The following is a 13,136-nucleotide window of genomic DNA, read 5'->3' on the forward strand; positions in this document are numbered from 1 at the left end:
GGCAAACATTTGTAAAACATCAGTCTAATCTGGGATGTTTTCAACCGCTGCCTCCATTACGTTTTTGGGGTTTCTTTCCCATGGTTTTCCCATAATTTCTTTTAATGGTGGCTGTAAGAGAAGCATCTTAAGTATTTTCAGTCAATACCAGACAAGCTGTTTAAAAACCATTAATAGCCACTAGAAACGTGTCTACACTATTAGTTCTGCAACTATACAAGAACTAATAATGTAGAATTGCACCAGGGCAAATGCAAACATACATAAGGCTGTACAAACATAGCTAGTTATGCCATTAATTTGTAAGACCATGTACGTCCTGCCACCTGAACTACAAGTCAGTTCAAAGCTTTATTTCTGGGATAAGTAATTTTATGCATTATTTCTTTATTTAATATCAGGATTGTTACAGCATGGATTTTTAAAGACTTGCATTAAGGATTTCAAATCAAGTTCATTTCTTGGCACTCAAACATTACCAAATTGATAGTGTCTATGAAACAAAAAAGTCACAATGTTTCAAAACTAATTAACACTGGAAGTTTCACATGTTATTACAGATCCAGTTACCAGTTACAGCGTGTTTTTAAATAAATTGAATTAATTTGCTTTATGCAGCAGTATTTCAAAACTCAACATGCCAGAATATTTCTTCACAAGATACTCTTGACTGAACTTTGGGAGTTAAAGCTTAAGTAGCAGTTCACTTGTGAATGGCTCTACCTTGTTGTGAACATACTTCTTCCACGTCAAAAGGAAGAGAGGTGTCATGAGAATTCCAAATAGAAATGTACTGCTTTTGACAACACTATTAAAAGCTTTTGCTGTTCACCAGAATTGACTTTAAAAGCGGCCTGCACTTCACTACAGACACATTTTTCTTAAACTTGGGAACTATCACCCCAGGATACAATGCAAGAAGTTTAAATTAAATTTTCAATCTTTAGCAGCTTACAGAAGGAATTCCATTTCTTTTAACTGATGAAATACGGAAGGAACTAAATATGGTATTAGAAATCTCATTATACTGGCCTACAATTGTAAAAGCAAGCCATGGGTGTTAACAGCAGCATCCTATTTTTCATGCAAGTTGTGTTAAAATACCAGCAACACCACAGTAAACATTTTTACTTTGTACAAAAGTGAATCTACTTGAAAAGTACATGCAAGTGTGCTGACTGGATTTTAAATAAATTTTTATTCATAAAAATTAAAAATGTTTACTTTGTAAAGGCTAGTGTGATCAGTATCTGTATAAATTATAATCAGAAGAAAATAACTAATCAACTTAATTTCCAACATAAAATTCCCTCATTTTAGGATTGTCGTCAAAAAAGGGGGAAAAAAATGCGCGTTACTTACAGCACAATAGTATTTCCTCAAAAGTAACTATGATCTCTGTTATAAACACTCCAACGCAACAGACTTGCTGTCATACTGTCATACATTCCAAAATTTGGAAGAAGTTGTGGGGCTCCCCTTCTCCTTGGCCAACTTAAATCTGTTTTTTAAAGAAACACTTATTATCCTGTTACAGTTTTGAAATCCGCTTTTATTTTTCAACTCTGCCAGAACAAATTTACTATTGGACAGTCCATGGGGCTTGGTCCCAGGGGGGAGAAAGGGGAAGGTGTTCTTGTACCCGATTATAATCTCCAACATTCATACACAAGATCCAGTGCACATGAAGTAACTTTGCACCTACATTTTAGTAGGCTGCTGTTGTTCGCAAGCTCCAGGGTAATTCTTCCTACACAATACTCCATTAATGAAGTTCCAAGTTTTGTCTGCAGTTTTAACATTTGAGGAAAAAAAAAAAAATAAATGGGGACACATACATATTAATACGGTGGACATCTCTACTGTGCTATAAAATTGATACCTCCATCTGTCATAATGCATGCAATATAGTCATGAAAAGAAAATATTTGGTGCTCTCTTCTCTTCACAGTATTTAAACTTCTATTGTAAAAGCAGCTTAAAACTATGCCACAAGACTACACCATCCATCTTAACCACAGGCAACCTGTTTAGCAAGTCAGGCACTGGAACTTTAATGTTTTTTCCCCCAAGTTCAAATGAGACTGTCACTGAAACAGTAGACTTGGTCTGCTTTAATTTGCTCCAGAAAGCTGGTAAGGAAACATTTAGAGCCATTTATTATGTAGATTAAATACAACTTATCTCGCAAGATACAGCATATTTTTCTGTTTGCAAATCAAACCAGCTGTCTTTACATGAGCAGATTTACACAGTTGCAGTACACAGATGAAGAGTTCATAAATAAAAATTCTACTCCGTATACCATGCCTAGCAATTTTCAAGTCAATATAACCTCCAATGCATATAAATAGTGTGGCTTGTACAGTCTTCACCACAGATGTGTCTCACGAATCTCTGCAATGATTTGACTGGCTCGCTGCAGGGCCTGCACACAAAGAAAAGCCAAAGTAAGTTCTTGCAAAGAGATTTTTCAGAGGTAACAGCAGGAGTCTTGGGAGTGTAACATTAGAAATCAAAGCAAATCATTATGAAATGAGCGGTACCTGCAACCACACTGATTAACAGCTAACTCTGAAGCTTTCTATCTGTAAAAGAGCATGCATGTAGAAGACACTATAAAGCGAAAGATTAATAACAAAACTTAGCACAAGTCTCATTAAAAAATTTCATTAGGTAAGAATTAAAAATTGAGAACTGATCTTCCACTTAGAAGCAGAAAGAACTCATTGTTATCGTTTCGAGCAACGCGTACATACTCGGTGTTCCATTAACACATCTGTTTGTCTTAAACTGTATAAATCCGCAAGAAGGGTAGACTTTTTCACCACAAGGAGGTTTAAAGCTTTAAACCTTTCTCAAAATAAGAGAAACTGCATGTATTTTGTATCATGTTCAGCATTCTGATGTATTCATTACAGCCTACCCTGCTAAACTTTGCAAACTGAAAAAGCTTAGAATACCAACTAATACTAACATTAAAGCATTCCTCTGAGTTGGATAAATCTGGGCTGAGTTTGGTCCTGTGAAGTTCACAGTTTAAAACACTACTAACAGAGAGCTGCTTTCACTCAAACACGGATCTTATATAGCAAAACTTCCTGCAGGCGTTCTTGGGCAAGCAGTATTCTCAGGATACCCAAATCCCTCAAACACACACAGTCTGACCACACTGCACGTGAGAGAGAAGCTCCTTCAGTGAGCTGACCTGGCAGAAGGACTCTTTTCTCTGCAGTTCAGTGCAAAACAGCTTATTTCTGATGCAGATGATGCAGAAACTGATACACCACATAAATGAAGAAGCAAGGTCTGTAACATGGACATGTTACAAATGCACTGTCTTACAGAGTCACACAGGGTCATCAAAAGTGAGTTCCAACATTCCACTGTTCATATTATGGGGTGCTGTCTACATACACCAGCCATTGGCCAGCAGGCTCTGTGTGAAGCACAGACATGAACAGTACTTAAAATACTGTAAACTTAATCCCCCAACAGAGAACTGCTGCAAACTATAAAATTAAATTATTAAAACCAAATATATAAAATTGATAAAAACACATTAGAGCTTCTGCTTTCTGCCCAAAATGCAGTTTAAGTCACCTCTTCTGAAGTACTCAATCTACATGACACTTTCTGGTTACGTATTGCTTTTAATTCTAAGAGAGAAGTAATACAGTGGCATACATTAAAAGCAGCAAAGAAAAAATGAAAGCAGGTCTTAAAGAAATCTCACATTTATGTGGCTTCAACTTAATTAACTATTCCCATAAGTTCCTGATCTTTTTAATACCTTTAGCATGTCAGCTGCCTCTTTCCTGCGCTGAGCCATGTCCTCAGATTCCGTCAGAAGGTCATCCAGCAACAAGGATTTATATAGCTGGCCTACCAGCTCACTCTGAAGAGTATCTTTCACGTGGTTCACCAGAAAATGCATCACTGCTTTTGGCACACTACAAGCACAAAAAGATTGTTTCTCCAGAAAGGATTATTCAAAACCAGCTCTGCCCTAGATTGAAGAATGCACAGTGTGAGCAAGTAGCTACACACAACCTTGGCTCAAACTATCAGGAATTTACCACCATCATAAATAAAAACCTCTCTCTCAAGTAAATATAGTATCCTGTACAATTTAAGAACTGCTGAATGTCTTCCAAATAGTATAGCTGCACTGTAAAGACCATGGATACATATATTGTGTAAAAAAATCAGAATAAATTACTTTGCTCACTTGAGACCAACCTGAGCCTCCACTGTGCTAGGCATGACAAAAAGCTAAGTATTTCAACCCTAAAATCAGTCTTAACATATGAATGACAAAGGAACAGGCAACGAACGAATTAATGTATTTGATCTTACTTAGCAGATGAATTGGAAACAGGATCACTCAAGTTCAAACACTGGGACACATTATCTCTGATATCTGAGAGCATAACATGAGAGCAATTTAAAACTGCAGCTGGAGACTGAGTGTGAAAAACATATTTGTCTGGAATGGATGCAGGCAGCAATAATCCCTCAGAAAAGTACTACAGAATCTGTAGAGCAACACTTAAGCTCTATGTCAGGCTAAGACACCTGAAAGAAACCACTGTCTCAGCACTGATTTCCATGCTACTAAACTTCCTTCAAAGAATTCCAAGTGTTGCATGTAGCAGAACCTGATTTTCTTTGGGAGTTCAGATATGTATAGTGGTATTTTTCTGAAGGAATGGGGAGAAATATTTACATAATATTTACCAAAATCTCAGGATATTTAACAAAGGATCAAAAAGTTAGTGCAGGTGCCTTAGGTTCTGCTGCAACAGTTATTTTTCTCCTTCTTAAGGGCACAAGAAGCCAGAAGGAAGCAGACACAGGACACCTGACCCAAACTAGCCAAAGGGGTATTCCATACCACAGCACATCACGCCCAATGTATAAACTGGGAGGAGTCACCCGGAAGAGACAGATCACTGCTTGGGTCAGGCTGGGTATCAGTCAACAGGTGGTGAGCAACTGTGCATCACTTGTGTTTATTGTTTTTTTCCTCTCCCTTTTAGTTTTGTATTCTTTCCCCTCATTATTTCCCTTGCCATTATCAGTAGTAGTTGTAATTTCATATCGTATTTTAGTTACTGGACTGTTCTTATCTCAGCCCTTGGGGTTTACATTCTTTCGATTCTCCTCCTGATCCTGCCTGGAGGAAGTAGAAAAGGGGGTCAGTGAGTGGCTGCATGGTTCTGAGTTACTGGCTGGGCTTAAACCACAACATCAGGTTATTTCATCAGACTGACAGTAACTGACAAGTTGCTCCCAACAGAAAAATAAAACATGTTAGTTTATACAACATTGTTGGTGTAAGTCTTAGTAGCAGTATTCTGCAAGTAGAGTGGACTGAAAGTTGACATATAACCAGTACTGACTCATTAAGTGTAGTGACCACATCGCTATTCTCAAGTGTTCATAGCCCTACGTCGATACCAAAGTAATTTTCATGCCTGGATCAAGAGCTTTTGCTTAGAGTGCTGCAGCCACCACTGCAGAATTAACTTGACAAGGATCGTGTGTGTCAAAATTAATTCCCTGCCATGAAATACTCAAAATTATATTGAGGAGAATATCAGCTTGCTGGATAGAATAAGACTTCTATAGTCTCACAAATCTGCTCTAAACCTGGTTTACAGATTCCTCTATTTCCCCCCAATTTCCCATATTTTTATACATACACACACACACAAAGACTTAAGCCAAGTGAAGTCTTCATTCTTCATTGAAAAAGTATGACAGTTGTTAAACAAAACTTTAACACCATTTTCCATAGTTGCACACAGCAAAAACATTACTTTTTCGCTATTTCCATCTGTACGGTTAAGTATTAGAGGGCTTAGCCAAAACAGTTCCTATCTGACCTTCCCCTCTGAAATACCAGGATGGCAAAGCTAAGTTCTGTCATGGCTACATAGCACATAGAGCTTATTCTGTTCTTTTGCTGCAAATCATCCATGTGAATTGCAGTATCCTCCAGAAAAAGAGGTATCTGTTAAATAATTAAATCTTTTACTTACTTAATATAACACAGAGCAAACCATTTGACAAAGTAAGTGCTTCTTCAGGCTTAATTCTGAGAATGGTTAAGTTCTACTACTGCTGTCCCTTCTAAAAAAACAACTTTGTATTTTCTCTCTGCTTATATACATAAGAACATGATAAAAAAACTAGATTATATACATGACTCTCGAGGTATCACAACATTTGTATGGCTTAAACATTTCGAGAAATTTTGTTTTACCTGTCCTGAATGTTCTTCCTGACAATAAGGAAGTAAGATTTAATAAGTCGTTCAATTACTTCACAATCTCGTTGCTCCCGGGCAGAAAGCTTGCGTGCAACAGGTACAGGCTATATAAAAATTAAAAACCTCAGTTTACCAATTCTCTTAATTTGCATAAGTAAATAAAACTGAAACTGTGGAGTCTAAAATAAGCTCTTTCAGTCTGATAGATGTACCCTGTTTTGCAACAAACCTCTAATTCTTCAGCAATAAAAGTAGAGACATTTCAAAATCCATATCTGTGAAACAAAGTCTAGAAGGCACCACTACTATTTTTTAAAAGCTCACTAAAGCAACTAAGCTCTCCAAACACTTAAAAGATCAACATATATTTTAAACTTAAGTGGGTTTTGTCCTTAATGATTCTTTTCCTCTAATATAAAAATGCCAACTTCAGAAAAAACAGAGCAGGAAACTGAATTGACACATGACCTGAGATTTGTCCCTGTACAAAGAGCAATTTAGACAAGTTCACTTGCACAGAAATTTGTGAAAGGAAGCCAGTTATCCCAAATCGTAAGCTGAAACTGGAGTGGGGGGAAAGATAAAGGATTGGCCAAGGAGGAAAGCAGAGAGACTGGCTGGAGCTCCCTGTCTCTATAGTGGTAATTATTTACAAAGATATATATATATTAGCAAAGTTACAAGATCTGGATTTCAGGTGTTTTCGCTCCTGAGCCTGAGCTACAAAGAGTAGTCTTTCATGACTCACCACATCTAATAAGTTTACAGCATGTCCTTTTTGAGGACTAGCAGGTAGGGCTGCAGTTGGCTTGGATTTTTCCTCTGCCGATGACTCTTCTGCTTTTGATTTCAGCATTCCTCTCCAGTTGCCTGTTCCAGGCTCCTGAGAGGCATCTCCCACTCCAGAAGCAGCCTGCACAAACAGCACAATGAAGAAACATTGGAGAGTTAGGACTTGAGAACTACAAAGCAATGTCCAATAACATCTATTATTACTAAGCTATAGATAAGACTCACTAAAAATGAGATTTTCATATGTATATTCCCTTAATTCTATTCTCCACATTCTTCACCTTTATTTTCCCTTTGCTGCTTACAGCTGACACAAAGTACCAGTGAGAAGGCAGCTTTTAAAACTCGTATATTCTTCCTAATAACGGTATGGAAAACCTTCACGTAGAGAAGCTCCCCTGCATTTTAAGGGTCTATAAATCAATTCTGAAATATGGAATGGTCTTCCTAAATCCTTCACCTTTTACCACACATCCTTGGAGTAATAGAACCTACACTATCAGGATCATTCTGAAAGTAATTTTTTGAAGATCACCACAGTGATTTGGTATTTTATTTAAACTGACGCTTCTTGCAATAACAGCTTAAAAAAAATAAAATAAAAAATGTTACACACATTTATGCTTCCCGGTACTACAGTTATGACCATATTTGTGCTCCCAGGAATCAATTTCCAGAAGGATATTTTTTTGTATACAAAACCAAATCAAAAAAAACCCAAAGAAATAAAAGTCCCCATCCTCTGGAAGATGAGAGTTTCTGGAATATACCAGGCAAACAATGACTCACTGATCTCTTGATAAAAGGATGTAACAACCAACTGTCAACCATTAGGAATCACTGGATGAAAGAATTATTAGCAGAGGGTATCTACCACTGGATAAACCAGTATTATTACAAAACAAAAAACAAAACAAAAAATAAAACAAACCAAAAAACCCCACTAAAAAAAGCAAACAAAAATCCCCCCAAAACTTAACAAGCAAACAAACAAACAAAAATTTAAAAAAAATGTCCAAACCCACAGAACAACAACTAAAACCCCCAGTTTGTTTTGATACGGAATAGTGGTAATTTTCATTCTGTACCTGTCCAAAAGCTTCATATATATTCTATTTATTACTGTGCTTTATTGTACATTCAAGATCGTTCAAGGCTCTGAACTACTACTGCTTAAGCATTGTTTCAGAGCACCAACAGCTGCATACTGGGAGGAAATCCTGCTAAACTGTGCACATCAAAATTTAATTAAAATTGTGCCGCTGTTCAGAAGTGGTGTAAACAATACACTGTAAGAATTCAAATCAACCTCTGCTAGTAAGAGGGAACCACTAGAAGGAAAACTCCATTACACTATTTCTGATTGCAAGACAGATACTCAAATCATGGCAGCCAGGTGAAGTTCCCAATGACTGGAAAAAGGGAAATATAACCCCCATTTTCAAGAAGGGGAAATTGGATGACCTGGGGAATTACAGACCAGTCACTCTCACCTCTGTGCCTGGCAAAATCTTGGAGCATATTCTCCTGGAAGGCATACTAAGGCACATGAAGAACAACAAGGTGCTTGGTGATAGCCAGCATGGCTCCACTAAGGGCAAATCCTGCCTGACCAATTTGGTGGCCTTCTATGATGGGGCTACAGAACTGATGGACAGGAGCAGAGCAGCTGACATCATCTACCTGGACTTGTGTAAAGCGTTCGACACTGTCCCACACGACATCCTTGTCTCTAAATTGGAGAGACTTCAATTTGCTGTATGGACCACTTGGTGGATAAAGAACTGGCTGGATGGCCACACGCAAAGAGTTGTGGTCAATGGCTCAGTGTCCGGCTGGAGACCAGTAACAAGTGGTGTCCCTCAGGGATTGAAGTTGGGACCGGTCTTGTTTAACATCTTCGTCGCTGACATGGACAGTGGGATTGAGTGCACCCTCACAATTTTGCTGATGACACCAAGCTGTGTGGTTCGGTTGATACGCTGGAGGGAAGGAATGCCATCCAGAGGGACCTTGACACGCTTGTGAGGTGGGCTGATGCCAACTTCATAAAGTTTAACCATGCCAAGTGCAACGTCCTACACCTGGGTCGGAGCAATCCCAGACACAGCTACAGGCTGGGCAGAGAAGAGATTCAGAGCAGCCCTGTGGAGAAGGACTTGGGGTGCTGGTCGATGAGAAAATGAACATGAGCCAGCAGTGTGAGCTCCCAGCCCAGAAAGCCAACTGTATCCTGGGCTGCATCAAAAGGAGTGTGACCAGCAGGTTGAAGGAGGTGATCCTGCCCCTTTACTCTGCTCTCATGAGAACTCACCTGGAGTATTCTGTACAGTTCTGGTGTCCTCAACATAAAAAGGACATGGAACTGTTGGAACAAGTCCAGAGGAGGGCCATGAGGATGATCAGGGGACTGGAGCACCTCCTGTATGAAGATAGGCTGAGAAAGTTAGGGCTGTTCAGCCTGGAGAAGAGAAAGCTGTGTGGAGACCTCATAGCAGCCTTCCAGTATCTGAAGGGGGCCTATAAGGGTGCTGGGGAGGGACTCTTCATTAGGAAATGTAGTGATAGGACAAGGCGTAATGGGTTCAAACTTACACAGGGGAAGTTTAGGTTGGATATAAGGAGGAAATTCTTTCCTGTTAGGGTGCAAGGCACTATAATAGGTTGCCGAGGGAGGTTGTGAATGCTCCATCTCTGGCAGTGTTCAAGACCAGGCTGGACAAGGCCTGGGGTGAGATGGTTTAGAGCGAGGTGTCCCTGCCCATGGCAGGGGGGCTGGAACTTGATGATCTTAAGGTCCTTTCCAACCCAAACTATTCTATGAGTCTATGAAAATGGCAAAAATCCCTATGCCACTCTCATTCAGTATTACTGTGGGGCCTTCTGTCTCCAAAGCAATTTCAGAAACAAAGCTACAGTCTTTCACAAGACAAGGAGTGGTGAGTATGTACTACCCAGTAAAGGGCAGTTACTGTGGGAAACACAAATTTAACTAAATTTGTCAGCTTCCTGCAACATAAGTCACAACAGTATCCTCACAGTAGCTCTTGATTTCTCCTTAATATTTGCAGCATATCAGAACCCCTATACTAGGACAAAAGTAACAGTTAAAATTTTACTACTCACAGGATTTTGACTTCAACTACTTTGTTCAGGACAGAAATGGCAGCTTTGGACTGGAAGCTGAATGTGTTTATGCAATAAGGCAGAACGCCTGAGACCTCTTGGAACTCCTAATATGCAAACTTGTGACTACCCATCTTTTCACACTCCAAGTGAAAGCAATTAGCAAAAACATCTTTACAGTAACGACCTGTTATTTTAACATGAGAGACAGCACATCTGAAGTGTAAAAACAACACTACAAAACACATTCCACAAATACAAGTAAACCAGGGACTGCCCGGCAACAAAAAGGAGGTTCAGTGTGAACAAAGCCTACAAAGATTCCCTGCAGGAAGCAGGAAACTCACATTTTTAGCTTATCTTCTGTTCTCCTTCTTTAACTGTCAACACATTAAAAACATGCAGTTTAACAATCATGCCGAACACTTCTGATTACAATACTGTTGCACCAAACAATCCACTGACTACAGTTTGAGGCAAATTAGCCATGGACTTACACCACAATATATTGCAACCAAGAGTTCAGAGAGCAGTGACTTTGCCACCTAATGGCACATCTACTTGCCACTGCATGTACTAAGATCAGTAATGCCAAGTAGTTTATACTCTGTAGGGCACACTGTATGAGTGACAGAGCACTAAATACAAACTGCTTTCCATACCATATGTGGCGCACAACAGAAATGTGCATGCAGTGCATATAGGAAAAAAAATTGAGACAGACCTTGCCATCAGCCTCAGCAGAAGCAGCAGTAACAGTCTCCTGGGAAGCAGGTGTCAATGCACCTGGAGCTTTAGTAGACTAAGGGAGGTAAAAAATTCAGGAAGGGGAGGGAAAAAAAAAATAAAATTCAACTAACCACCAAATCTACCTAGCAAATTTCATACACTTTTACCTACTAGCATCTTTAAAGATCCGGAAAAGGTAATAGGTTGAATTTGAAAGGAAAACATTAATACAAGCAAAAAAAGAAAACCCAACAAAAGAAAAGCATCTCCAAGACAAAAGAGTTATGAGACTTTCAATTTGTTTAGCCTTCAATTTCATTTCAACTCCTACACTGATGATATAAATATGAAGTCCACAGAAAGAAAGATAAAAGAGCACTGAAAACAATCTCTAGGTAGCTACCTTGAAATCCTAGTTCATCCATTAGCTGGCTTCTATTTATTAAAGGCAGTAATACTAGATTTATCCTGTGACTTCGCCTCACTTTTTAAGCTAACAAATTTAATAAACCAATTTCTGTTGGCTGTAGTAAGTCGTTTTACAAGCTGTAAGGACCTTAAAGTATATTCTGTATATTTAGATTCTAAATACGTCACACAATATTAAATACCTAACTGTCAAAAATTCCAGCTGATTGTCAGACCATTCAGGTCTACAGCCAAGCAATTTTTTCCATGACACTTGGTTCTTCCACTCTCATACTTACTTGTCACTGAAATAATCCCCAAACCTGGTAAAATTAAGCAAGCTCCAGATACAGAATACATGACTTATTTATGATGATCAACTGAAAATGCCACCTCCACCATATTCTTCTAAATAAAGCAAGACTGCAATAAATTGCAGTTTTAAGAGCAACTTAAAAAAAAAAAACAACAAACCATCCACCACGTCACTATGTGGCACACTGAATACTGTAAATAATTTATCTTTCAAAATCAGTGTTTTGGCCATAAATTTAAGCATGCAAGCTCTGACTCCCTCTATAACATCTGCTAGCATCTTAAACCTTACCTCAGACAACATTCAAGCAAGTGTAATGTTAATGTAAATTTAAGACACAAGTCTTCAGAAATCCTAGATTTAAAACCTGCCAAAAACTGCACCTTTGGAAGAAGAGAAAAATAACATCCCACTTCTATTTTATGAAACAGAAAGAAGAAAGACAATACCTGGAAGCTGCCAAGACTGTTACCACAGCAGCATATCAAAATTTCAAATACTTCAACTGGATCAAAGGGGAATCCATTAAACTTTTAATAAATAAACCCAGCATCTATTTACCTTGTCTCGTGGCACAGCAGAAGGCAATTCCCGGGCTAATCTGTTACGCCTTTGTTCCTTTAAAAACAATCCAGCAAGACCTCAATTATGTATTGCTCTGTATCAACACATACACAAGATTCATATTTTACAGATTACTTACATTTTAGAGACAACACTAGTAATTTTATCTCATCCAGCGTCATGTTATCATACTATAATCTTATGAAAACCTCTGTTATTTGGATAAAAATCCTCTGATTGCCTGGTCAAAATTAAATTCTTAATATAAACATTCTTGCAAAAATTTTTGCAACATGCTGTTGCAACAGTGCAACATGCAACAGTGTGTGCGCGCAGCCCAGAAAGCCAACCGTATCCTGGGCTGCATCAAAAGGAGGGTGACCAGCAGGTCGAAGGAGGTGATCCTGCCCCTTTATTCTGCTCTCATGAGACCTCACTTGGAGTATTGTGTGCAGTTCTGGTGTCCTCAACATAAGAAGGACATGGAAATGTTGGGACAAGTCCAGAGGAGGGCCATGAGGATGATCAGGGGACTGGAGCACCTCCCATATGAAGATAGGCTGAGAAAGTTGGGGCTGTTCAGCCTGGAGAAGAGAAGGCTGCATGGAGACTTCATAGCAGCCTTCCTGTATCTGAAGAGGGCCTATAAGGATGCTGGACAGGGACTCTTCATTAGGGACTGTAGTGAAGGACAAGGGGTAAGGGGTTAAAACTTAAACAAGGCAAGTTTAGACTGGATATAAGGAGGAAGTTCTTTAAAGTGAGGGTGGTGAGGCACTGGAATGGGTTGCCCAAGGAAGCTGTGAATGCTTCATCCCTGCCAGTGTTCAAGGCCAGGTTTGACAAAGCCTTGGGTGACATCGTTTAGTGTGAGGTGTCCCTGCCCATGGCAGGGGGGTTGGAACTACATGATCTTAAGGTCCT

At 39.0% G+C, this 13,136-nt stretch overlaps 1 protein-coding gene across 5 annotated transcripts in view; it reads right to left on the reverse strand.

The window, feature by feature from the left end:
• Positions 1 to 930: 930 nt before the first annotated feature.
• The window catches only part of DNM1L (dynamin 1 like), a 43,377-nt gene continuing 31,171 nt past the window's right edge, over positions 931 to 13,136 (reverse strand). For 3 of the 5 annotated variants that reach the window (XM_061372017.1, XM_061372016.1, XM_061372022.1), the window contains 6 exons: positions 12,210 to 12,266; positions 10,920 to 10,997; positions 7,026 to 7,190; positions 6,272 to 6,381; positions 3,794 to 3,953; positions 931 to 2,428 (listed from right to left, as the gene is read on the reverse strand). In XM_061372017.1, the coding sequence (XP_061228001.1) occupies positions 2,372 to 2,428; positions 3,794 to 3,953; positions 6,272 to 6,381; positions 7,026 to 7,190; positions 10,920 to 10,997; positions 12,210 to 12,266 (627 nt within the window). In that variant the 3' untranslated portion in view covers positions 931 to 2,371. The remainder of the gene's footprint in view (positions 2,429 to 3,793; positions 3,954 to 6,271; positions 6,382 to 7,025; positions 7,191 to 10,919; positions 10,998 to 12,209; positions 12,267 to 13,136) is intronic. The other 2 variants (XM_061372019.1, XM_061372018.1) reach the window with 1 other exon arrangement.

Source organism: Neopsephotus bourkii, unplaced genomic scaffold (genome assembly GCF_033783945.1).
Source record: "Neopsephotus bourkii isolate Nb327-2 ecotype Australia unplaced genomic scaffold, CSIRO-AGI_Nbou_v1 NB_1589, whole genome shotgun sequence".
NCBI lineage: Eukaryota > Metazoa > Chordata > Aves > Psittaciformes > Psittacidae > Neopsephotus > Neopsephotus bourkii.